This window comes from Chionomys nivalis, chromosome 3 (assembly GCF_950005125.1).
Source record: "Chionomys nivalis chromosome 3, mChiNiv1.1, whole genome shotgun sequence".
NCBI lineage: Eukaryota > Metazoa > Chordata > Mammalia > Rodentia > Cricetidae > Chionomys > Chionomys nivalis.
Window position 1 is genome coordinate 13,300,150 of NC_080088.1, and position 24,089 is coordinate 13,324,238.

The 24,089-nt window shown below is 43.6% G+C and overlaps 1 protein-coding gene across 6 annotated transcripts in view; it reads left to right on the forward strand.

Annotated features, from left to right (window-relative positions):
• Window positions 1–8,862: 8,862 nt before the first annotated feature.
• App (amyloid beta precursor protein) overlaps window positions 8,863–24,089 on the forward strand; it is a 229,404-nt gene continuing 214,177 nt past the window's right edge. For all 6 annotated transcript variants that reach the window (XM_057765553.1, XM_057765554.1, XM_057765555.1 and 3 more), the window contains exon 1: window positions 8,863–9,070. In XM_057765553.1, the coding sequence (XP_057621536.1) occupies window positions 9,014–9,070 (57 nt within the window). In that variant the 5' untranslated portion in view covers window positions 8,863–9,013. The remainder of the gene's footprint in view (window positions 9,071–24,089) is intronic.

Below are 24,089 nucleotides of genomic sequence, written 5' to 3' on the forward strand. Positions count from 1 at the left end.
TAAATTAATTAATTAAATTTAAAAAAGTCTGTCTGCCTAATATTTCTACAATTGCTCTTTCATTAAGTCATCACCAGGGTCATGCATTGAAATCCCTTTCAGCTGAAAGAACCTATGTGTTTAGAAGTATGCCTATAAATGTCCATTTCTGCAAAAAATAAAACCAAGAGTCTAATGATAATGTTCTAGACTGCAGTTACCTAATTCCAGAGCCTGATATAGCAAACAATAGCAAAAACCACGAGCCACGAGGAGTTTAGAAATACAGCTACCATCTTTAAAGTGTCCCTTAGCACTTTAAAGGGCTGTGGACATCCTAAAATCAAGATGTCAGTTTAATTTTATTTAATTATTTCTCAAACATTTGGTTACAGAACCCTCCAGGTATGCATTGAGTACCTATGAACATTCGTGAGTTCCATTGTACGCAGTTTGAAAATTGTGTTGGAAAATGTCATTTACATCATGTATGTATATATGATATGGAAGTATTAGTAAAAAAATTTCTAGGAGACAAATAGGACTCATAGTAAGGATGCAGAAGAACTGGAATAGATGAGGAATCCGGGAAGAATATGTTCAACATACAACATACACTTACAGGAAAACATAAATTTAACAAAATTTCTCTAATTAGAAGAAAAAGCTTGATGTGGGAATGTTAGTGAGTTTACTCTTACATCCTTTTGCAAGGTATGATAGTTAATTTAACATGTTTTCCTGACTGGGTAGGGGGATGCCCAGAGTAAAACATTATTTCTGGAAGCATCTGGAACAGTGTTTCTGGAAGGAATTCACATTGGTACTTATCAGCAGGTCAGGTAAAGGAAGTCCTTCCTCAGCAATGTGGGTGGACATGATTAAACCACTGAGGTGGATACAGACGAGAGGCACAAGAAAAGCACATTACAGGTGGAGCACGCTTGCGCTTTTCTTGAGCTGGAGCACTTACTGCCTCCTGTCCCTGGGGATCGAAGCTCCAGTTTCTTCAGTTTCTTCAGCCTTCAGACTCTAGGACTTAAGCAGTAGTGACCATGCCCATTCTCAAGCCAGCAAACTCAGGATTGTACACTAGCTCTGCAGATTCTCCATTCTCTAGAAGACTGGCTGTGGGAGTTCTTGTACTGCATCATTTTAAGGGCACAGTAACAAATTCATATATATGTGCAGGAGAAGATATATATATATACACACACACACACACACACACACATATTTATACACACATATATACATATATATTATTGACTCTGTGACTCTTTAATGCTCTGGTACACAGAGATATTTATGGTCATTTCCAGAATCCTAATTAACTCTTCAAGTGTCGACCAGCTTCTTCTAAGTAAAATGATACATACCTGCTGATCTGTGGTACCATGTTGTTGCCGTCTTCTGAAGAGCTGTAAGCTCAGTACTGGGAATCCTCATTATGATGGACATCATCAGACAATGCCTGTAGTTAATCTATGTTCACCTTCCTTGGAGATTCTATTTATCATTTTCTCTTCTTGTTTTCCTTTTTAGAAAATAGATTCTTTCCTCGTACTATATAACCTGATTACAGTCCCCCTCCCTCTACTCCTCCAGCTTCTCCCCAGCTTCTAACACTGCTCTCGTCCCTTCAGCCACCTCCCCTGCATCCCTGGCTACTTGAACCCTCCTGATGTATTCAGCTGACCTCTCCTTCTGGCATTCCTGATTTGCCCTTCCCAGGCCCCAGACTTGGAGCCCTGGTTTCCTTCTCGCTAACCACGTACAGAGAGACACAGATACTTTACATCGCGTGATTATTACTAACCTGCTTTTATGGCCTCTTTTTATTAATTTCTCTTCCCACATATTTTTCTCATATGAACACATGATCTTTAAGAGAAGTGACTATGAGTTTTGTTTTTAATTTAGACTTATCCTTTTTTCATTGAAAATAGATTTTTATACAATTAATTTTCATCCATTTCTCCTCTCCCAATCCTCTCAAATTCTTTCCACTTCCCCTCCCACCCAAATCTACCCTCTTTCTTCTTCTCTTTTTAATCCTACCCATAGTGTCAACTATAAAAGCTACAATTGATATTTCAATAGTGAACATTTTCAATTTCCATAGCTACATTTACTTTATCTGGAATTGATCTCACATGGGACAGGAAATACCGATTGACGGGTAGAGTTATCTGTTTGCTCGGGGACAAAGTTGTGTACCTAATGACTATAAATCTGATACTTTTGTTTATATGTTTGTTTTCTCGTCATCCAGGATGCTGTTTACATATATGTTATGCTCCCGGATGCCCAAAGCCTGTCCATCTCCAATCTTCCCATTCACCTCGGGGGTAAGAAAGACTTTTTTTTTTTTTCTGTTCAGTTACTCATTAATGCCTCTAGTACTTCCCTGTCATTAAAGAGAATATGGTGAGCAAGTCTTGAGTGTAATTTATGCAGAGGTCTGGCTACCCTGGAGGTTAGCCTCCCCTTAGCTTCAGTATTCGCCACGGGGTTGAGTGTTTACAATGGTCCCAGATGCCAGCAATTCCTAGGGAGACCCGTGACTCTCTGCAGCTGACCTGGGGTGGGGCTTTCTTTAAGCACATGTTGTCCTCCATTCTATTGGACAAACCCATTTTAATCCTTTCAGTCTCTCTGGCACAAAGCCTGCCCAAGCGTGGTGCCATCTGCAAATGGGATGCACAGCTTTCACATACGGAGCACATGCTTTTGGGAGGGGTCAGGGTTTTGTGTAATTCTTACCATACCGGACTACAACTCCATTCCTTTCTCTCCCATTCAAGATAAGAGTATGCTGGAATATGAATGAGAAAAGATTAATGGTAAATTTGAGCGGGCTCTTAATCACATTAAAAAAAAAAAAACCAAGATAGTTCACTTGCCAATTTGGGAGTCTTATTATCAAAATATTACTTAAGAATCCACCTGTGGGATATTGAGTTGGGAGTCACTGTGCTAACTGGCTGCCTCTGGCAAGGTTAACACAAAGTCATTGTGACTTGCTGGGCTTTCCAGTAAAAACACTCTGTTTCAAATGAAGCCCCACTGCCACCACACCTACTCAGTGTCTACCTCAAACTGGACTATATTTGAAGGTTAGGCCTCTGAATAGGTACCTTTATTTTTTCAAGAGTGCACACAAATTAATTAATATCACTGTGATATTTTTATACAAGTGTCGCATTACGTTTTGATCCATCTCATTGCAAGAAGTAACTTAATAAAGGAGATAATTAGGGCAGGTCCTTATCCAACCTGATGTATCTTAAAGAGAAGAGGTGTGAACATAAAGAGATAGCAGGGTTAAAGCCTGCAGAGAAAGGACCACGTGGAGACATAGATAAGGAAGTTTAGCAAGCCACTGTCTGACTCTGTTTCCACCTCGATCTTAGCCTAACCCAAAAGTGTAAGAAAATTAATTTCTCCTCTTTAAAGCTACCCAGACTACTGATACTTTGTTATGGCAGCCCCAGCTAACTAATACAAAATTCAAAGGTCAATACAAGCTTAAGATTCGATAACATTTTTCAAGGGAAAATGTAAAGGCCCTTTTACTTATTCTCAGAGTCTGACAGCCAAGGGAAGGAGAGGAAAGCTAGCTGCATAGGATCAGAATGGTAACGTGGTGGAAGACAGAGAAAGCAGGCCTCTTCATTCCTGAGAGGACACCATCCACCTGAGAGGACAGAACTCCTAGTCTTTGGTAATAAAGGTGAAGATTAGTGTGATGATCATAGACCATGTCTTCGTTGACCTGAATGTGGCCCTGCATATCTTCTCACTCTATATTTCAAAACTCTAGTCACCCCAAACCTCAGGATACTTCTGGGTTTGGACACAGGGCCCTTAAAGAGGCAATTATGGTAGTGAGATCTGAGGGCGGGCTTCAGTTTAGTGCCTGGCAGCCTTTAAAAGATGGTGACTGAATATAAAAACACATATAGAGGAGGAACTGTAAAAACAGAGAAGGAAGATGGCCAGCAGCAAGTCAGAGGCAGAGATCTTGGCACCTTTGGCTTCCAGAACTGGGAGAAAGCAAGTGTCTGCTATCTCAATCACCTAGCTTCATTGTGAGGTTTGTTTTGTTTTACATTTCTGCCCAGGGCTGCAAAGGTCCTAGCCATGTGCTCTGCCATTTGTTCCCAACCCCTAGTCTGAGGTATTTAGTCACAGTAGTGTTGGAAAATTAAGGTTCCTTGTCTGGCTCAGACTAACCACTGCTCCTCATTGTCTTTATGGGGCGTGGAGGACAGCCTAGAAGTAAGAAGTCAGACTTACCACTGCTATTGACAGTGAATGACTGCCTAGATGGAAGAAGTGTTTTTCTTTAGAAGTACAATACACAAGGCTGGAAGATTTGCTAGCAAGTGTGACCTGTCTGGATCCGCAGCGCAAAGTAGACCATGACAAAATTAAGGCCAGCATTAGGCTGCAGACACAACAAACCAGAACTTATTTCGGGTATGGACGGAAGAAAATTACTGCCATTTGTGGGACTGTTCAGAGGTATGACTTAGCTTGTGATGAGAGGACCCTGGAGGTAGGAACAGGGAGATGTCTTCTAGAGATATACACTGTAGAAAGGGGTGCTCTGCTTGGCCACGGGGGATAAACCATATGTGAGAGCTGTAAGTAACGGGGAGAAATAGTGGGTGTCTAAGAACTAGTTATGTAAAGATAGGCTGCTTGTCTCACAGTGGTCTCCTTAAGTCCAGGTTGGCACGGGGATTTTGATAGACACATGGTTGGTTTCTTCCCTGAAGACCCTTGTTTGTTTGACACAGGGTCTCACTGTGTAGCCTGCCTCTGTCTTGAATGTTGGGATTAAAGGCATGCACCACCATGGCCTGAACTTCCTTGGGGATTCTAATGAGGGCTGTGTACAGTCTCAGTAAGATATCTCACTTGGGACAGGAATGACGTTACTGTAAAAATGGTAAGACGTAAAAAGCCATCAGAATGGTGATGACATCCTAGTGGCGACCAAAGGAGAAAAGGGGTCAGAGAGGTGGCTCGTCAGGTAAAAGTGTTTGCCTTGGGAGTCTGACACTTAAGCAATTTCCAGAATCCACTCATGCGAGAAAGCCAGAGGCAGGGGCACACATCTGCAACCAGAGCACCCCTAACCTAGAGATGAGAGATAGTGACCGAGCAGCTCTTGGCCTGCAGCCTGGAAGACACAGCAGGGTGGGAGCGGCAGTAGAGACCCTGCCTTCACAAGGTGGAACGGAAGAACAGGCTGCTAAAGTTGTCCCGTGACCCCCACATGCGTACTGTGCCCTGTGTTTGCCTGTACTCACACACACTCTCTCTAATTAGTTAAGAGCACTTCCTGCTCTTGCAGGAGCCCTAAAGGTTGCCACTCACAACTGTCTATAATTCCAGTTCCTGAGGATCTCACTCCGTTTTCTGGTTTTAGTGAGCATGCTCACACTTATGGCATGCACACAAACACACACACACACACACACATACGGGGAGGGGCATGAACAAGCATATACATAATTAAATTTTTTTTTAAAAAAAGCTTAAATTTTAAATAAAAACAGGATTCTTGGCACAATCAGGAGTTAATCACTGCCTCTGAGCACATCTTGACCAGGAATGTAAGTGGGATGAAATTCAGTCATGTGAAAGAAGACTACTAGCTCAAGAACTTCTCTTTTTATGGGCTATCGTTTATTTTATTTATTTATGTTTTTGAGATAGGGTTTCTCTGTGCATCCCTGGCTGTCCTGGAACTCACTCTGTAGTCTGTAGACCAAGCTGTCTTTGAACTCAGAGATCCTCCGAGTTCTGGGATTAAAGATATGACCTACCACTACCTGGTTTTATCATTATAATTTGAAAATTGCCTGCTCAATAGAAGACAACTGCCCCCTCTTGTCAAAACAAACTCATCCCTAACACTCCTACATTGCTGGTCAGAGTGCAAGCTGGTATACCCCTTTGGATATCAGTGTGGTGATTTTTTTCAGAAAGTTAGGAAACAACCTTCCTCATGACCCAGCAATACCACTTTTGGGTATATATCCAAAGGATGCTCAATCGTGCCACAAGGACATGTGCTCAACTATGTTCATAGCAGCATTGTATGTCATAGCCAGAACCTGGAAACAACGTAAATTCCCCTCGACTGAACAATGGATAAGGAAAATGTGGTACATTTACACAATGGAAATTTACACATTTACACAGCAGAAAAAAATAACAACATCTTGAAATTTGCAGGCAAATGGATAGAACTAGAAAACTTCATTTTGAGTGAGGTAACCCAGACCCAGAAAGACAATTATCATATGTACTCACTCATAAGTGGTTTTTAAACATAAAGCAAAGAAAACCAGCCTACAAATCACAATTCCAGAGAACCTAGACAACAGTGAGGACACTAGGAGAAACATACATGGATCTAATATGCATGGGAAGTAGAAAGTAGAAAAAGACAAGATCTCCTGAGTAAACTGGGAGCATGGAACGTTGGGAGAGGGTTGAAGAGAAGGGGAGAGGAAGGAAGGGGAGCAGAGAAAAATGTAGCGTTCAATAAAATATATATATATATATATGTATGTATGTATGTATAAAACAAACTCCTTCCTCTTTGCCTGGAACATATGGGCCTATAAACTGTGCTTTGAGTTGTGAAGGGCTCAGTCTGGTGCCCCAGTGTCACCAGCATAAAGTTGTTTAATTTTGGACAAAATGTTTTAAACGTTCACTTTTCAGCAAGCTGTCACGAGATTTGGACCTGGATCTGTTCTCTCCCTGTCTCCTAGGAGTTCAGGTGCATCCCTTGTTCATGCAAATAGGAGTCATGATGATAGACAGGTAAGCCTGTTTGGGACGGAGTGTGAGGTGAGAGCTCCACTGTTTGTTTATCATAGCACCCCCCTCCCCAGGGTCCAATTTCTGGTCACCCTCCTGTTCTCAGGTTTCTTAGTTCACTAGCCTCCCTTTCCTAACTTTCAGAAGCCAGGAATAGAATGCTGAGTGTGTGTGCGTGCGTGTGTGTATGTGTGCAAAAAGCCACTCTTAGATGATGTTCCTCAGGTGTAGTCCACTTCGTATTTTGTTGTTGTTGTTGTTGTTGATGTTGTTTTTGAAGCAGGGTCCCTGTTGGCTTAGCGTGAATCTGTCTCTCGCTCCCTCTGAGATAGATACTAGCGTGATTGACATCTTAATGTAGCTTCCAGGAAGGGAACTCAGGTCCCTATGTACTCTGCTGTCTGAGCTCTCTCCCTATCCTTTCCTTGACTTTTGTAGGAAGTGAATGCTATAAATAATAAAAACAAATATTGCATGGCAAATATTTGTTGTTACTTGTTAAGGACATTCAGGACAAAAGAAAATTATATGTAGAGCTGGACAGATGGTATTTAGACGAGCTGGTAGATCAATGCTGACTTCTCAGAAAGGAAGGGGTGGGGACATGTCCTCCCACCACAGTAAAAGGGTTTCCCTGCTGTGAAAGAGCAGGGGTTCTAATCTGCTTTCTATTGCTGTGATTAAAAAAAAAAAAGACCAAAAGCAACCTGAGGATAAGGTTTATTTAGTTTACACATCTGATCACAGTCAATTATGACGGGAAGTCAGAGCACGAACTCAAGTCGGGAACCTGAAGTAGGAGCTGAGGCAGAGGCCACGGTGGAAGCTGCTTGCTGGTTTACTCCTCATGGCTTGCTTGGCCTGGTTTCTTATACAACCCAGGATGGCCTGCCCAGGGGCTGGCACCATAGCAATCAATAATCAGAATGTGTCTCCACAGACTTGCCTACAGGCTAACCTAATGGGAATGTTTTTCTCAATTTAGGTTCTTCTCAGATGGTCACAACTCACTTCAGGTTATTAAAAAGCACATTAGGTAAGGGGAAACATAGAGGCCTCGGGGCCAGAAACTCACCCGGCATTATCCCCTGTACTTTCACTAGCCTAGGGAGTGCCAGTCTTTGAGTCTGATGCTGCATCTGGTCAGAATGGGTGGGTATCTGGATGATTCTAGGCCGTTCTAGCACTGGACAATTTATGTTGAATCTAGGAGAAATCTAGGCAGTTCTTTTCTGTGATTTAGGGCAGATACAAAAAAGAACAAGTTCAGGAGAAAGTCCTTAGTGATGGAGGAGGAAAAGAGCCGTAGCTCAAGATCTTTTCCAGCTCAACTTTCAGCTCTTCTCCATGTTAGATTTTTACCTCACTGCCTCCTCCAATCCTGGATGCCTATCCCCTTCTCTGAAACCGCCCAAATCAAACAAAAATGCAACAGCAATTAACCCCCCCCACACACACACACACATGCACACTCCAAACATAAGGAAAACAGGTCGTTCTGCATCCTAGGTCTCGCGCCCTTTTCTGGAACATTCTAACGACAAAAATTCCAGGTTGCTACGGGGTGGAGGTTGCCCTTCTGCAAAGAAATCCTATTGCTAATGTTGAGGTCTCGCGCCACCTCTCCAAACAGAGCAAATGAACTGCGAATAAAAATGCAGAAGCTCCTCAATCACATTCCAGAGAGGCCTGCGGGGGTCGGGTGACTCAAGCTCACGGGGACGAGCCGTGAGCGCTCCCGACTTTCCTGGAACCCAAACGTCCTAGGATTCACCTTCCCCGCAACTGCCGGTCCCTCTCCCGGACCCAGATCAGCCCTCTTTTGGTTCCCGGAGCCCAGGGGGACCGCGGGTTCCACAACCCCACACTGGTGCCCAGGACACCGCACCTGTGTGCTCCTGGCCCCGATCGCCTCCCGTTGCGCACGGGCGCAGCTCCCCGGGGCTCCGCTAGGGGTCTCTCTCGGGTGGCGAGCCGGGTGGGCGGGATCAGCTGACTCTCCCGGCTGCGAGCCCCGCCGCCGCGCTCCAGCTCTGTCAGTTTCCTCGGCGGCGGGAGGAGAGAGCACCTAGAGCACAGCGAGCGCGGGGGCTCTCGGAGACGGCGGCGGCGACGCGGACCCAGCCAGGGCGCGGCGGATCTCCCATTCGCACACAGAGCACTCGGTGCCCCAAGCCGGATCACGATGCTGCCCAGCTTGGCACTGCTCCTGCTGGCCGCCTGGACGGTTCGGGCGCTGGAGGTGGGTGCCGCGCCTTGGGAAAGAGACGGGGGAGGCGGGCGCCGGGAGAATCTGATCCTTCTCACCACGGAGCTTGAGGAGCTTGATTCGGGAGAGGCGGGGGACAGTCACGGCTATCCCGCTCTCCGCCGCCCCCGCCTGCGGGTGCCTTGCGCATCGGCGTCTCTGGCCCAGCCCTACCCGGGGACGCGCTACCCGACCGGTGGAGAGGGAGTGGGTGAGGCGCGGGGCTCCCCATATCCGCGCCAGCCCCGGTGAGGGTGAGGGGCCGAGCCCGAGCTCAGACCCAGACTCCTCCCTGCCTCGGGAGCCGGTCTCGGGGATGCGAGAGACACCCACTTAGTTGGGGGAAGGGGACACGTGTGGAAAACTGAAAGTGCAGAGTCTCTGAATCCGGTACCCCACGAGGAAATCGCCACCCTTCCCCTTCCCTGGAGTCCTGGGGTGGAATGGGGGCAGCTCTGGACGCCGGGGCGCTCCTGGCTTCCCTTTCCTTCCCACCCCCGCCCGACTTCGCTGCGAAGCTGGGCTTTGCTCCTGGCGGCCGCGGGCGGAGGCTGTGCCTGCGCAGCGACCCTCTCCGGAGCGGCGCGGGGTCGCGCACCGCCGTCCTCAGGCAAACTTTGTGCATTTCCGTCTCTCCCTTTTGTGTTAAGTTGCAAGTGGTGGGAGGGATCGGAGAGCTGCGGCCACCAGGCACCGTCCTTCAGACTGGACGTCCCGGCCTCTCCGTTGCGCCTCCAGTTTCTCCCAGAGACCGAGAAGGTCCCCGGGAACAAAAGCCGCGACACCCCGCCCTCGCCGTCCAGGACGCGGTGGAGGAGCCCTAGTAGTTTGTGCGCCACCGCGGCTCCCTTCCCAATGCTGCGCGTCTGTCCCCGAGGGCCTGGGGGTTGCTACTGGGGCCTCGCGGTCTCCCACCCCCGCATCACCACCACCTAGTGCCAATCCAGTGCGGGACTGCAAAGTCCTCGCAGAGAGAGAGAGAGAGGGAGAAAAAGAGAGACCAGAGTGAGGCGTGTGTCTGGAAAGGGCAGTGCCGGGTGGTGGGGAGGCTGGGGCTCCCTGTGCATCAAAGGAGGCGTTTGTCTGATTAAGGTGCGGCCTCCTCAGGGCAGTTCTGGGGACTCTAGCTTAGTCACCCCGGGGAATGCAGGATGCTGGGGAGGGTCCTCAGGGTCTTTTTTGAAAAGGGTACAGATAAAAGGCTTGAGTAGAGTGAAGATTAAGACGGAGAAGATGGCGCCTCTGCAGTGCAGCAAAGAAAAGCTGTGTGGAGGCTGCAGCCTGTGAAATCCACCCACCAGTAGGTGTATAACAAGTCTTCCCCATTCATCCAACTCTCCAACATCTAGCAAAAGGGCTGTTTTTCTTTTTATCCAAAGACGCCTAGAAGTTGTTTGCGTGGCAGCTGGTTCTATTTCGCATCGTTTGTTCCCCTTTCAGCATCTGTGCATTTGCAATGTCCCTTCCCCACCAGACTCACCCTTTCCCCCACCTCATAGTAATTTTCCAAAATAGCAATTTCCGGATGAGCGCTTTCCTGTAATTCCGTGGGGACTGCCCAGGCTATCACACTAGGACGGTTTTTGTTTATTTATTTATTTATTTTTAGTCCTTAATTTACAAGGTCATTGAACTTTTCCCCCCAATTTTTCCCCCCACAAGTGGCCCCAGGATCTGGAAATCACCTCAGGTTGGTTAAAACAAGTCTTTTAGGAGTCTTAAGAATTTAGTGTTCCATTTTTTTAAAGGCTATTTAATCAAGGAAATTCTGATTTCTCTGATGACCTAAAATTTTAATTGTATTATCGTTCAGTTTTTCAAATTATCTTACTATATAAAGACACAATTAAGTAATTAAAAGCATAACTGTAATTTTTGAAGCTCATGTTAAAACTTAAATATTTATTTTTCTTGAGCATTTTTTAAAACTTGTGTAAAGAGAGTCAGAATGTAGGCCAAGACCAAGAGAATTTTTTTTTTTTGGCTTATGCAATTGCATATCCATTTTCTGCCAACCATTTGGAGATTATCCTGTGGTTATTGTCACCTTTAAAGGGTGAATGTGAGAATCACATCAGTACCTTTTGTGAATCATTGGAAGGATAGGTAATTCACACTAATGAGGCGTGACAGTGCCTTGCGCAGCTCCGCGTCCACCGAAGCTACTGAAGGACGAGTTTGCTGCCTTTTGTAAATCACAGAAAATAGGTCTGCTGAAGGTGGCTCTGAAATAGAATCAAAATGAATCAGGGCCGTGATGATGGAGCCTCCTCTTCCCCGGAACCCTCTGTCCCTGGTTTGACATCTTTTCCTGGTCACGCGGTTAAGAAACTGTGATGGACACACACCCTTGTTTGCTTGCTTGTTCAGCTCTGTTCTCCTGGAAATTTGTTTTCCTGTGTGGAGCTGATAACTACCCACTCGCCTTGGTAGTGGTGGTTCCTTCAGTCTGGAGACCTGCTGAGTAGTGCCGCTCTGAGGTGGAAGCCTGCACCCACATCAGTGAGGCTGAGATTTTGATAGGCCTCCACCAGGAGTCAGCGGCTCCTGCTTGTCAGTGGGAAGCCATGATTACTGACTGGCTATAAACTCTTCTGTCACCCCAAGCGATAGCATCCCCCATGACATTGGCAAGACCCTTAGTACTGCAGAGCGTTTGAAGATGGATCTGAAGAAATGAAGACCTGTACGCAAGATCACAACACTGAATCAGATGAGGCTGATTCAAAATAAACAGGGAAAAAACGGCGTCAGTTGGCTCCCGGTTTGAAGGAAGGGAAGTGAGCTTTGTGGTTAAGGGTCTCTCTTACTGTTAGAGGGCTCCTGTTTTAAGTTTACTGTTTCTGGCACATCAACCTTGTGCATTTGTTTGATAATGAGGACTATCAGTCATCCTTCACACAGAAGTGAATCAAGAAGTGCTTAATAAAATAATGTACATTACTTCTGCAAAAACTGTGCTGTTTTAAGATTTCCTTTGCATCTTCCATTAATAATTTCTTTTATACTCTCTGTCCTCTATGTCAGGCTATGCAAAATGGACCTGCACGAATACACTTTAAATCTCAGGTTTCCAGAATGTAATGTTAATTTCACTGTCTATGCTTTGTTACTCACCTCCACTGGGTACTGAAGTATGTAGGGCGAATAAAACATGCCCATAATTATGAAATAGGAATGTTATATGCAAAAAAGAAAAGAAAAGAAAAAGAAAGTACAAATTAAGGGGGAAAAAAGTACCCAGTAAGTGGTGTACTGAGAGTGTGGTACAGGATAAATACCTATAGCTAAAAAGATTATAGGGGTGATAGAATTGCATAGTCCTGGGGCATTTCCTCATTTCCTGCTTGTAAGTTCCCAGCCAGGTTTGTGGCCCAGGCCTGGGGAAGGAAGGTTAAGTATTCGCATGGCTGTATATGTTCACATTCAAACACCAGCGTGTGTGCAGGGCCTTTGTCTTATCTGTGTTCTTTGAGTTTGCCCGAGAGCCAGGCACAGATAAGGCTTTGCATAATGAAAGAAAGAACAAGTGTGGAATTCAGTTTGATTCACCATCTTATCTATTCATTAGGGAAAATTTTATTGTTTTATTTTTAGGCCAAATCCTGTCTCAGTTCTGACCATCTTTTACATAAACCCCAACTGTCTTTTTCTTCACGGAGCTTCTGTTCTTCTGGGGAGACGGAAAATAAACAGAAGCTGTGACAGCTATAGGTTGGACTCTGGAGCTGGGTGGAGAATCAGAAACAAGGAGGGAGGTCATGGCTAAAAGCAGACCAAGACCTCAGCACCATGCTAATCAGTCCAGTAAATGATAACAGGGCGCCTCCCTCTGCAGCAACGAGCAGCAGCGAAGGGTGAATCAACTTTTTGAAAGAGGCTTCTATAAGGAATATGGTTTTGTTAATCATGACTTCCCAACCTCGTTTGCACGGCAGACTCGCGGAGGTTTTCTTGTTGTTTTGTTTGTTGCCTGTGTTGGGATCAAATTTGGAGACTTATCAAGATGAACAACTACTCTATCACTGAGCTACATCCCATCCCAAGGAACCATGAATAAAACAAAACAATAAACAAAAACTCAAGAGTGTTGCCAGGGTTCTACCTGCTGCATCAAATAGAAATCCTTGAGGGAAAAAAATCCATTAAGGAAAAAAAAAAAAAAGAAAGGAAAGAAAATCTCTGGGCAGTTTTAAAATAGAAGCAGGGATTTGGGGACCAGTTACAGATGGACCATTTTGAACCACGTTCAGGATTCATTAGGCTGTTCTGCAAACAAAGATGCCAAGTAATGCCATGGAAGCCAGGGTGTGCAAGAAGCAGGGAGAAGGGCAGAGGAAGCCCAGGGCATGTTTCCATCCTGTTCCTCTCTCCTCAGAGTTGTTACATATTGACATTACCTACGTAGCCAAGACTACGGTCACATCCCACTCCCTGGTCTTGATGACCTTGTGGTCCAGGAGGGTGCATGCCCCACATAGCACACACCTGCATTTGTGAGGGCCTGGCCAGCAGCCAGTGCTCTGTTTTCAGTTTCTAAGCCCTAACCTGATTTAGGGCTTTGGTTTTCATTCTGTTGATTTTTGTTTACTTGACGGTGACATCTTTTCCTTTTCTTAGTGGGATCCTAGACACAAACCGTGGAATGAGGATTGATAATAAATACTGTCTTTTGCAAGCGCTCGTGAACACTGTAACCTTCTGTAGCATACGTTTTGTGTCCCACTCTCACGAGTGGGTGGGAGGGGGATGGCAGGCTGACAAGGCTAAGGGAGGGAATGAGCATGCTCCCTGAATGGGAAGCAAGTGTAAGCAATTACCTGTATTGTATTTCAGACTCTTTGGAGATGCTCCTGAAGGGGAATGTTGCATGGCTCTTTCCTTAGTTTAACATGGATTGCTTTGGGAAGAGACTACTTATCATGAAAAAAAAAAAACCCAATGTTCAGTAATTTTTTTTCTTCAGATTGTTTCATGTAGTAGGTTTGACTGACAGCACCTTTGAGATCAGAATTCACTCAATGCTGGACTAGAATGTCTGCTGTAGTAATTTATTTTAAAACAGATCTTTAAAAAATTGTTTGTTGGCCAGGCGGTGGTGGCGCACGCCTTTAATCCCAGCACTTGGGAGGCAGAGGCAGGCGGATCTCTGTGAGTTCGAGACCAGCCTGGTCTACAAGAGCTAGTTCCAGGACAGGCTCCAAAACCACAGAGAAACCCTGTCTCGAAAAATCAAAAAAAAAAATTGTTTGTTTGTTTAATTTGCTTATTTTGCTACTAGTCTTTGAAGAAGCGATATGTCATGGAATACAGAAGAGGTTACAGAGAACTTGGGTTCATAGACATTTAGTCCTAGCTGCAGTACTGGCCAAAGAAGATATTTTATTTAGATTTATTTTGCTCGGTTACTTTTTTATTTTTTTAGATGGGGATCTGTGCTGGCTGGTTTCTGTGGATTTGACACAAACTAGAGTTATCTGGGAAGGTTGTCCCTCCATTGAGAATTGTCTCTATCAGATTGGCCAGGAGGCAAGTCTGTGGTGGGGTACTTTCTTGATTTATGATTGATGTGGGAGGGTCCAGCCAACCATGGGTGGAGCCGCTCCTGAGCACCAGGGTAGTCCTTGGGTGTGTGCAAACTGTGGAGAGGGAGCTACTGTACAGTGCTTCTCCATGGCCTCTGTTTTGGTTCCACCTCCTGGTTCCTACTCTAGCTCCTGTTCTTGGCTGCCCTTGATGATGGGTGGTCAAGTGTGTGATGTCGTAAATTCTTTCCTCTGCAAGTTGCCTTTGGTCTTAGCTTTATCACAGCAACAGAATCCAAGTTAGGGCGGGGCTCCACTGTGTTTCTGAAACTGACCTTGAACTCCTTGCTTCAGGTCTTCCTCCTGCCTCAGCCTCCTGAGTGGCTAGACTATAGATTCGTATGACTGTGACTCTGTGTGGCTATTCTTTGAAGAGGCGTACAATAGAAATTGAGCTAGAATTAGTGTATATCATAAAATAAGAAAGCAGAGAGTCCTTTAAAAATTTGTTTGTAGAGCTCTGTGAGTTCGAGACCAGCCTGGTCTACAAGAGCTAGTTCCAGGACAGGCTCCAAAACCACAGAGAAACCCTGTCTCGAAAAACCAAAAAAAAAAAAAAAAAAGAAAGAAAAAAATTTGTTTGTATTATCATTTTAAAATTGTGAGTGTGTGTCTGTGCACACGAATGCAGTTACCGATGGAGACTACAGACCTTGAATCTCTCTGGGGTTACAGGTGGGTGTGACCCAACTGAAATTTAGGTCTTATGGAAGAACAGAAGTGCTCTTAACCCCAGACCCATCACTCTAGGCCCCCAAGAAGAGAGATTTTTTTCTTTCTTTTCTTTTCTTTTTTTTCTTTTTTTTTTTTTGATTTTCGAGACAGGGTTTCTCCGTAGCTTTTTGGTTCCTGTCCAGGAACTAGCTCTTGTAGACCAGGCTGGCCTCGAACTCACAGAGATCCGCCTGCCTCTGCTGGGATTAAAGGCGTGCGCCACCACCGCCTGGCCTGAGAGATTTTTTTTTTTTTTTTTTTTTTAAGCCTATCTCTTCTGTGGAAAGAACTGGAGTGAGCATTTGGAATGCTGATTGTGATATCGGGTGGATGCTAGGCTAGTCGTGGTGAACCGTGGAGTGTTTCTCAGATGCATAGGAAGGTTAACACTTCACATCTCTTTCTGTTGCTGCAACACAATACCTCAGGCATTGTGTTTCTTCAAAAGAGGAAAGTTACCTTGGCTTGCTGTTTGGGAAGTTTCAGTCCATGATTGGCTGGCAACATACGTCGTCTGGGCCTGTTGTGAGTGAGACAACAGACGATGGCCGAGTATGAGTGATGGACCCAGCTGCTCCTGTCTTGCAGGTCTGCTTAGAAACAAACAGGAAAAGAGAGACCAGCGTCCCAAGGTCCTCTCCAAGGTTATGCCTCCAGTGACCCAAACATTTCCGAGAAGTTCCCGCCTCTTAAATGTCCCACTACCTCATGACAGTGGCCCTCTGAAGACTAAGCTTTTAGCCCTGGCCTTTGGGTCATATTTATGATTGAAACTATAGTACGTGTGGCTCCGGAGACCAAATGGGAGTCAGGTTGAATGATCTTTCTGGGGCCTGTCTCCCTGAGATATTGGCCGTGGTTAAGTTACTGTGTTTTTGTAAATGTGGATAGTAGTTATTTATCATTGCTGAGGGTTAAATTGTTTAATGTATAATATGCTTAAGTAGATAAATTGATGTATGTTAAAATGTAGCTTGATGTACCATCATAACTAAGTGTTGTTGCTTTTATTGGACGGTAGAAAATGAATCTAATCTATTTTTCTCATCCATAGTTATAGGAAGCTAAAATAATCTTCTTGGTATTTTATTTATTAGAGCAATTAACTTACTTGTTGTCTAATTAAGCATAAGAGGAAGCTAGTAGTTAGTTCTCTACAAGAATCAATGAGTGTACCCAGGTGTGGCACATGCCTGTAATCCCAGCTCTGAGGAGACAGTGAGAGAACGAGAGAGATTGACAGGTGCAAGCAAGCTTGGGCTACATGGCAAACTGTGTCAAAATATTTTAAAAAAATTAATTCTACTATGAAACAGCATAGGTAAAAGCTTTTTAAATACATGTTATAAAATATCATTTATTACATATGTGATTTTATATCTTGGTTGGATTTTTAAAAATATTAGAATGATTCATGTTATCCTCATTGAAGAATTTAAGCAGTATAGAATTGTGCTGGGTTTATAAAAATGGAAAATGCTCATTTTTAATGCTGTGTATGCTAGCATCCTTCTGTATGTTTAATATTGAGTCAGTTATGCACTGGCTTGATTATTAATGCTGATATTTCAACGTGTGTTTGGGACTTCTTTGGGTGTGTGAGGAGCTGTGGACAGGCTTAGTTTAGTCTTCAGCTAAATCTTCTCTATAACAATGAATAATCAGGCCTTGTCATCAGAGCAGAAGTAGAAGATTCAAGTGCCAGCCAAAGAAAGTTGGTCCTAGCATGAACAGCTCAATCAGTTCTCATTCAAGACAGGACACAAAGACAGCCTTCCTGTCAGGAAAAGCCGACTCAGAATGAGTTTATATAACTGTTACATTAGGGCTATCACGCCCTTAAAAATTAAGTATAATCTGTGACTCAGAAACACACGTTGAAATATCAGCAGCTTTGCCCATGCGCTGCCACTTCCGCTCTCTGTCAAAATTAGTCTAATGATATTTGAAACTTTCAGTACCTAAATCTGAGGGTTCTGTGGTTAGATTATGTGTGCCAACAACATGGAAGGAGCAAGAAGCAAAGGCCTTGGGAGTCCAGATGAGTTCTTATTAGCCAGCCATGTATTTAGTATTTGGATAGGGGTTGGTTCTAGCTGGAACTACAGAATCCACATTTACTTCTCGCCTTACTTAGAGTAGTTACAGGGAGAAAGGAGAGAAGGTCTCAGAACCTTGGGTGTAGGGTCAGTGAACACATATAAGAAATGAGTAAATGTAACACATTAGAAATGGTTTTGTAGCCGGGCGGTGGTGGCGCACGCCTTTAATCCCAGCACTCAGGAGGCAGAGGCAGGCGGATCTCTGTGAGTTTGAGACCAGCCTGGTCTACAAGAGCTAGTTCCAGGACAAGCTCCAAAGCCACAGAGAAACCCTGTCTCGAAAAACCAAAAAAAAAAAAAAAAAAAAAAATGGTTTTGTAGACCGTGAATCCTGAGCTTAGTACAGCAATGGACATGGAACAGAACTTGAATCTCCTTCTTTTCAGATGGTCTGTTTTTTTCTTCTCTAGTTCAAAAGATATTTCAGGTTAAAAATTTAACTCGGCAACTATGAAAAATTACTTTTTTGTGATTTCATGTTATGAAATTGTTCTTTGTCTGGTTCTTTTACTCGGAGAATCAAATTTGTCCTGTGCTCTTGGCTTCTTGAGAGACACATACTGTCTTTATCTTCACTGGAAACAGTGAAACAGCGAGGCTTTCTAACTGATAGTGATGAATTACTCTTCAGCCTTAGAGGACACTTAGGAGAGTAAGAGATCCGTCAGAGAAAGTCATTTGTGTTAAGTGAAGAAATGTTTTATTGCTCTTTTTGCTTTGCTAAATTTCTAAGCTTTAATGACAGTCATATATCTTAACCCCATGGAGACATTTCGCAAGACAATAAACATGTGACGCTTAATCTTACCCTGGAGGAATATTTGTGTGTATAAGATCCGCCCTTTCATCCTTTGTTACCAGAATCTCATTTGTCCAGGTTTGCTTTGTTTGCAAGCCTACTTTTTAAAAACTAATTAAAATTAGAATTAATGTTTTATTAATATGCATTCCTAGATGACTGAAAATTATTATTAAAGACATTGTAATGTGCATATTCATTGTGCACAGGACCGTGCCACATGAGGGCATTTCCACATTTCATACATGTGCTACATATGATTATATTCTCCACGCTCCTCCCTTCCCCTCTCTCCCCCTCCTGTCCCCTCTCCTCCTTCCTCCCAGTTCCCTTTTCCCATTAGCTTCCTTGGTCCCCCCCCTAGGCAGTTTCACTTCCTCTTTCGCACTTGTTTTTACACAGCCACAAGCTCTGGGGCCCGTATTGCAGGAGAAAGCATACAAAATTCTTCTTGCTGAAACTGGCCTAATTAACAGTATGATAGTTATTTCTATTTTCCTCTATTTTCTTGCAAACACTATAATTTCATTCCTTATGACTGAAAAAAAAAACTCCATTGTGCATGTATACCACATTTTCTTTACCCATTCCTCTGTTGGACCCTGGGTTGGTTCTATCGCCTAGTTATTGAGACCATTTCTGCAATAAACATTAATACGTCTGTATATATGTAATTGGTATTTTACAGTAACATTAATGAAGCAGTATACATTTATTTTTGTTGTTGTTCTCTGTGCTTGGGATTGAACCCAGGGTGTTGTGTATACTAGGTAGGTATTCTACCACTGAGCCCTAGTCTGACAGTTCATTTTTAAAAGACTGATGGTTACCAGGAGATGTGACTAGGCGGCATGGCACACACCTTTAATCCCAGCACTCAGGAGTCAGAGGCAGATGGATCTCTGTGAGTTCGAGGCCAGCCTGATCTACAGATCAAGTTCCCATACAGCCAGGGCTACACAGAGAAACCTTGTTTTGAAAAACCAAATACAAAAGGAAAGAAAGAAAGAAAGAAAGAAGGAAGGAAGGAAGGAAGGAAGGAAGGAAGGAAGGAAGGAAGGAAAGAAAGAAAGAAAGAAAGAAAGAAAGAAAGAAAGAAAGAAAGAAAGAAAGAAAGAAAAGATTGCTGGTTAAGGTTAGAACCCAGTTCGATGAGTCTCGTCATGGCAGCTTCACAGCTGTGTGCCTCCTTGTTCCTCTTTCCCACTGGATTTCATTCTGAAGAGAAAGTAGAACGGTGTTAGCGCTCAGGACTGGTCGTTAATCCTTACCTGCTCCTGTCATTAGATGAAGTTTCAAAGCACAATTACTTTTTTTTAAACAAATACATTTCTTACATTGTGTAGTATAATTGATAGGCAAAGGTGATCAGGGTAAATAAACATAATTTCTCAGCCATTTGCAGTGTTTAAGTCATTCAATAAAGTCCTCATCTTCTTTTCTGAAATCTCAGCATTTTGGAGACTGAAACTACAGTTTCCCAAATGAAAAGCCCTATTTTATAGCAGATATTCCCCAGCCTGATGTTTAATCGCGAGGTTGGCGTGTCTAGAGCAAGTGTAGTATTACCACTGCAGTATATTAGCTTGAGATGAAATGTTCTCCAGACTCTCCATAGAAATGTCCAAATCTGAAGATTAATTTTTGAGAATATTTCATTCTCGGATACTTGCATATTAAATTATGTAACTCCATTGAAAATTAAAATCCAGTTTTTGTAGAGAAGCTTCTGACTAAGCTTTCTTGCTCCGTGTATTAGTTACTTTTTTGTTTTTGTGATAAAATACTGGGATAAAAGCTACTTAAGGCAGGACCTTCCTCCCCCATTCTGGACATTGAACCCAGGGTCTCACATGTGCCAGGCAACTGTTCCCCAAACCGTTATCCCCAGCCATGAAGGAAGGTTTTATTTGACTCACAGGTTGAGGGTACATATCCCCATGACCAGGAAGTCACGGTGGTAGGGATACGAAACCAAGAGTCATGTTACATCCATGGTGAGGAAGCGGAGAGATAAATGCTGGTGCTCAGCTTGCATTCTTTACACGCATGCTGCCATGGCAACCACGTAACGGTACCACCCACATTCAGGATGGGTCTTCCTTCGCCTTTAAACTCTCTGGATGCACACTCACAGACACCCAGAGTCAAACTTCCTGGTGATTCTAAATCCAGTCAAGTAGACCATCCCGTTCAGAGAGGCCTTGATGCATGTGGGTTTGTTAAGAAAAGAAAAATGCATTCTTTCATTGTCCAACAGGAAGCAGCAAGCGGTACACAGGAGGCTAGAGGTTTAGTTGGGGAAGACGAGGAGGAGAATACCCGGAGATGTGTTGTGGGTTAATATTCTAGGTAGATTGTTTTGAGTGTGTCTGGCGAGTTCACGGCCCTGAGGTAAGCTGAGGTATCTGAACTGTCATTCACTGTAATGGGAAGGAGTGACTTCGAGCTGGGGTCTGCTCTGAGGCAATTAAATATTACAAATGAAAGTGGGGACTAGGGGAATATTAATATTGATCGTGCTCATACTGCTTTCTGTAATTGATTGTTAACACCAATGCCTTACATCCAGTACTACTAAATAGCTGATACATACCTTTGAGGAGTCCTGTAGAAATTCTGCAGTGCAGCGATGAAGGATTGCCTGGTGAGGTGCGTGGTAGATGGGCCAGTGGGTGAAGTGATTTCTGCTCCAGAGTGAACTGAGTTCAGATGCCTAGAATCCGTGTAAAAGAGAGGCACATGGCACGTTTGTTTCTGTGACTCCCGTGCTGGGAAGGTGGAGTCGGGAGGGTCCTGGTGATGTACTTGCCAGCCAGTCCAGCAGAAATGTGAGCTCCGGGGTCAGTGAGTGACTCTTTCAAAAACCAAGGTGGGCAGGCAGTTCTGAAGCTGACCTCTACGACCTCTGCGCAAGCATCCAGACAGGTCTAGTGCACGCTCTCACTCCACAGCGGTTATATGTATTCTCATAAAAGAAAGAATAGATGTATACAAGTTTGATTCTGTATAGTAGAGGCAGTTTCTCTTTATGTTTTAAAGATTATGAACAAGAACACTTTTCTAAAATTTCTATAAATGTTGTCAGTAACTTAATAATATCATTCTTTCACGGCTCTTCAGGCAATGTAGCTGGGCTCTTGTCTTAAATAACCTGTGGGCGTGGTCTCGGGCATCTCCAGGGGAGGAGCCACTGATGGCGCCCTTTCTCAGGGGTGGGGTCTGGAAATTCTAAACTGGGGTTGCTTACAGGCTTGTGCCACCAATCTTAGAATGTATTCATCAGTCTTCTGCTTTATTATGATGATATCGGTTGAAAGTTCCTAGAAATGATTTTGAGTAAGGTTTAGAAAGAAAATGCTGTATACTGTATACTGCAATTAAATTATGTGACCATCAAAGTGAAAATTACTTTGTCATTGCCAGCGTTTACTTTGGTGACTGTTTACTTGCTCATGTTTTCCATTTGTCGCCTAATAACTCCTAACTCAACAAGATGATTCAACATTGTGTGAATTCTATTACTTGTATTTTCTAAAGAAATTGTACAAATTATACTTTCCTTGGCCATGCAGTGGTGACACACACCTTTAATCCTAGCATTCAGAGGTAGGTTGACCTCTGAGTTTAAGGCCAGCCTGGTCTACAGAGGGAGTTTCAGGACAGCCAGGACCTCACAGAGAAACCTGTCTTTAAAAGAGAAAAAGAAAGGGATGAGGAATCAGAAAAGAAATTGTACTTTCTAATGGCTGAAAGCCATTGCTACTTAATTCTTTTAAGTTGACAAGCATTGGAAATTTAATTGAGGCCATTATGATTAACCTTGTATCTTTTTCCTGTGTGTTCAATGTTTTTATAAAATGTTTTTTTTAATGATTTTTGTCAAGTGTTAAATCCTTTTGCACCAAAGGTTTCAGGAGATTTAAGTTTGCTAAAAGTAAACTGCACCTTTTTTTTTTTTTTTCCTGTCAGAGTCTCACTGTATAGTTCTGTTTGTCCTGAAACTTACCTTATAGACCAGGCTGGTCTCAAACTCACAGAGATCTGCCTGCCTCTGCCACCTGAGTGCTAGGATTAAAGACACATGTTATAATGCCCAGCTAAATAAGAACTCTTGATGTGGAAGTGGCTTACATTTTGCTGTTAGTTGAAGAACTATGAAGGGCCCTACTTGCAAGAGTCGTATTATTCAGTGAAGAACGAGAGGAAGGAATCCCCGAGGGAAGCCAGAATAAATTGACTATTGGTCAAACAGTGGAAGAGAAGCCTGCCGGCCAAAGATGGCCCACCACTGAGTGATTTATCAGCATGGCTGTCAGAGCTGCCCAGGACCAAGATAATGAAGGATGAAGCACCCTAGAGGGTGTACTGGAACTTACTTACTTTTCAGATGCTCTTCTCTTGTTTAGTACATGTTTATTAGTGCTTGGAGAATTTTATGCACGAATACAGTGGTTTTTCTTTTTGATCATAGTCACCACCCATTGCTCACCTCACTCCTCCCAGATCCATTCCCTTTCCTTCCCACCCCTCCAAATGTTTTGTTGTCCCTATACTCATGGATGTGGGGTCATCCACTAGAATGTGATCCCCCTGCTAGGGGCCACACCCTTAAAGAAAACTGACTCTCCCTCTTCCAGAAGCCATGAACTGGCAATAACTCCTCAGCTGGGAGTGAGTCCCTTCCCCTCCCTATTCATACTGGAATGTTGACTGGCTTGATCATATGCAGTTCTTTCAGAGACAACCACGCCTGCTGTCTGTTAAGGTTGCAGTAGTCTTGCCATGTTTAGAAAACAGTTTTACCCTGATCCTTCATTCTTCATGACCTTTGGTTCTTAAAACCCTTACCCTTTCCCTCCCCTTCTGTAAAGGTCCCTGAGCCTTGGGGTGAGAGAGTGTGATAAAGATGTTCTATTTGTGGCCAAGCACTGTATTGGGATTTTAATAAAGAATGGAGATCAGAGTCCCCCTGTTTCATCGTATTTCTGTTGGAATGTTTCACTTTTGTGACCTGGGCTTAGGCTCAATTTTTCTGCTTGTGAACTTCCGAGGGTCGTGTTGTAAGGACACAGATGGGAAGAAGTCTTGAATGTGTTTCTCTTGTGTGTAGGTTTCTAGTTGTATTTATTGATTTCATAAATAACTAATGAGATGTGGAAACATCAATATCAATCTCTTTTTCTGGAGAAGAACAGACTTTTGATAAATTCCAAGGGTTAATTATCGTATGTTAAATTATTTATAATTTTGAAGTAACCTGGCATGTTGACTCATTACTCATTGGCTCATTTATATCAGAGTTCGAACACATATTACCTAGTCCCAAGTCCCCGATTCTGTTGTCAGCAAAGGAGTTCAGGTAATTGCTGGAGTTTTAATGGGATATTTGGGTTTGGAGGTCACATGTTCTATATCTGCTCCAAATTATCTTAGGGACATTGAGCATCATTTTAGTGATGCTGACATTAACAGGAAGTGATGATCTTTTTATGACTAATTTGCTACTCAGTACTTTTCCTTCCTTGCTTACATTTTTTAAAAAAGAAATTGTTCATCCATGGACATGTACAAGATGGTTTGTGTTTCATCAAGAGTCCTCACTGAAATCTCTGTGGTGCTGTATATGGAGAAGTTAACATTCTGTACTTTGTTAACCTTGTTAACTCCACAGTCTAATGGAGAAGAAAGAAGTAGAGAAAGAATTAGCCATTATTATGTCAAAGGTTGCAATAAAAGGATATATAATGTCCTCACAGAGATCCCAAGACCCTTTTGAGAGGATTTCAAGGGTAAATGGAGCAGAGTGAGGT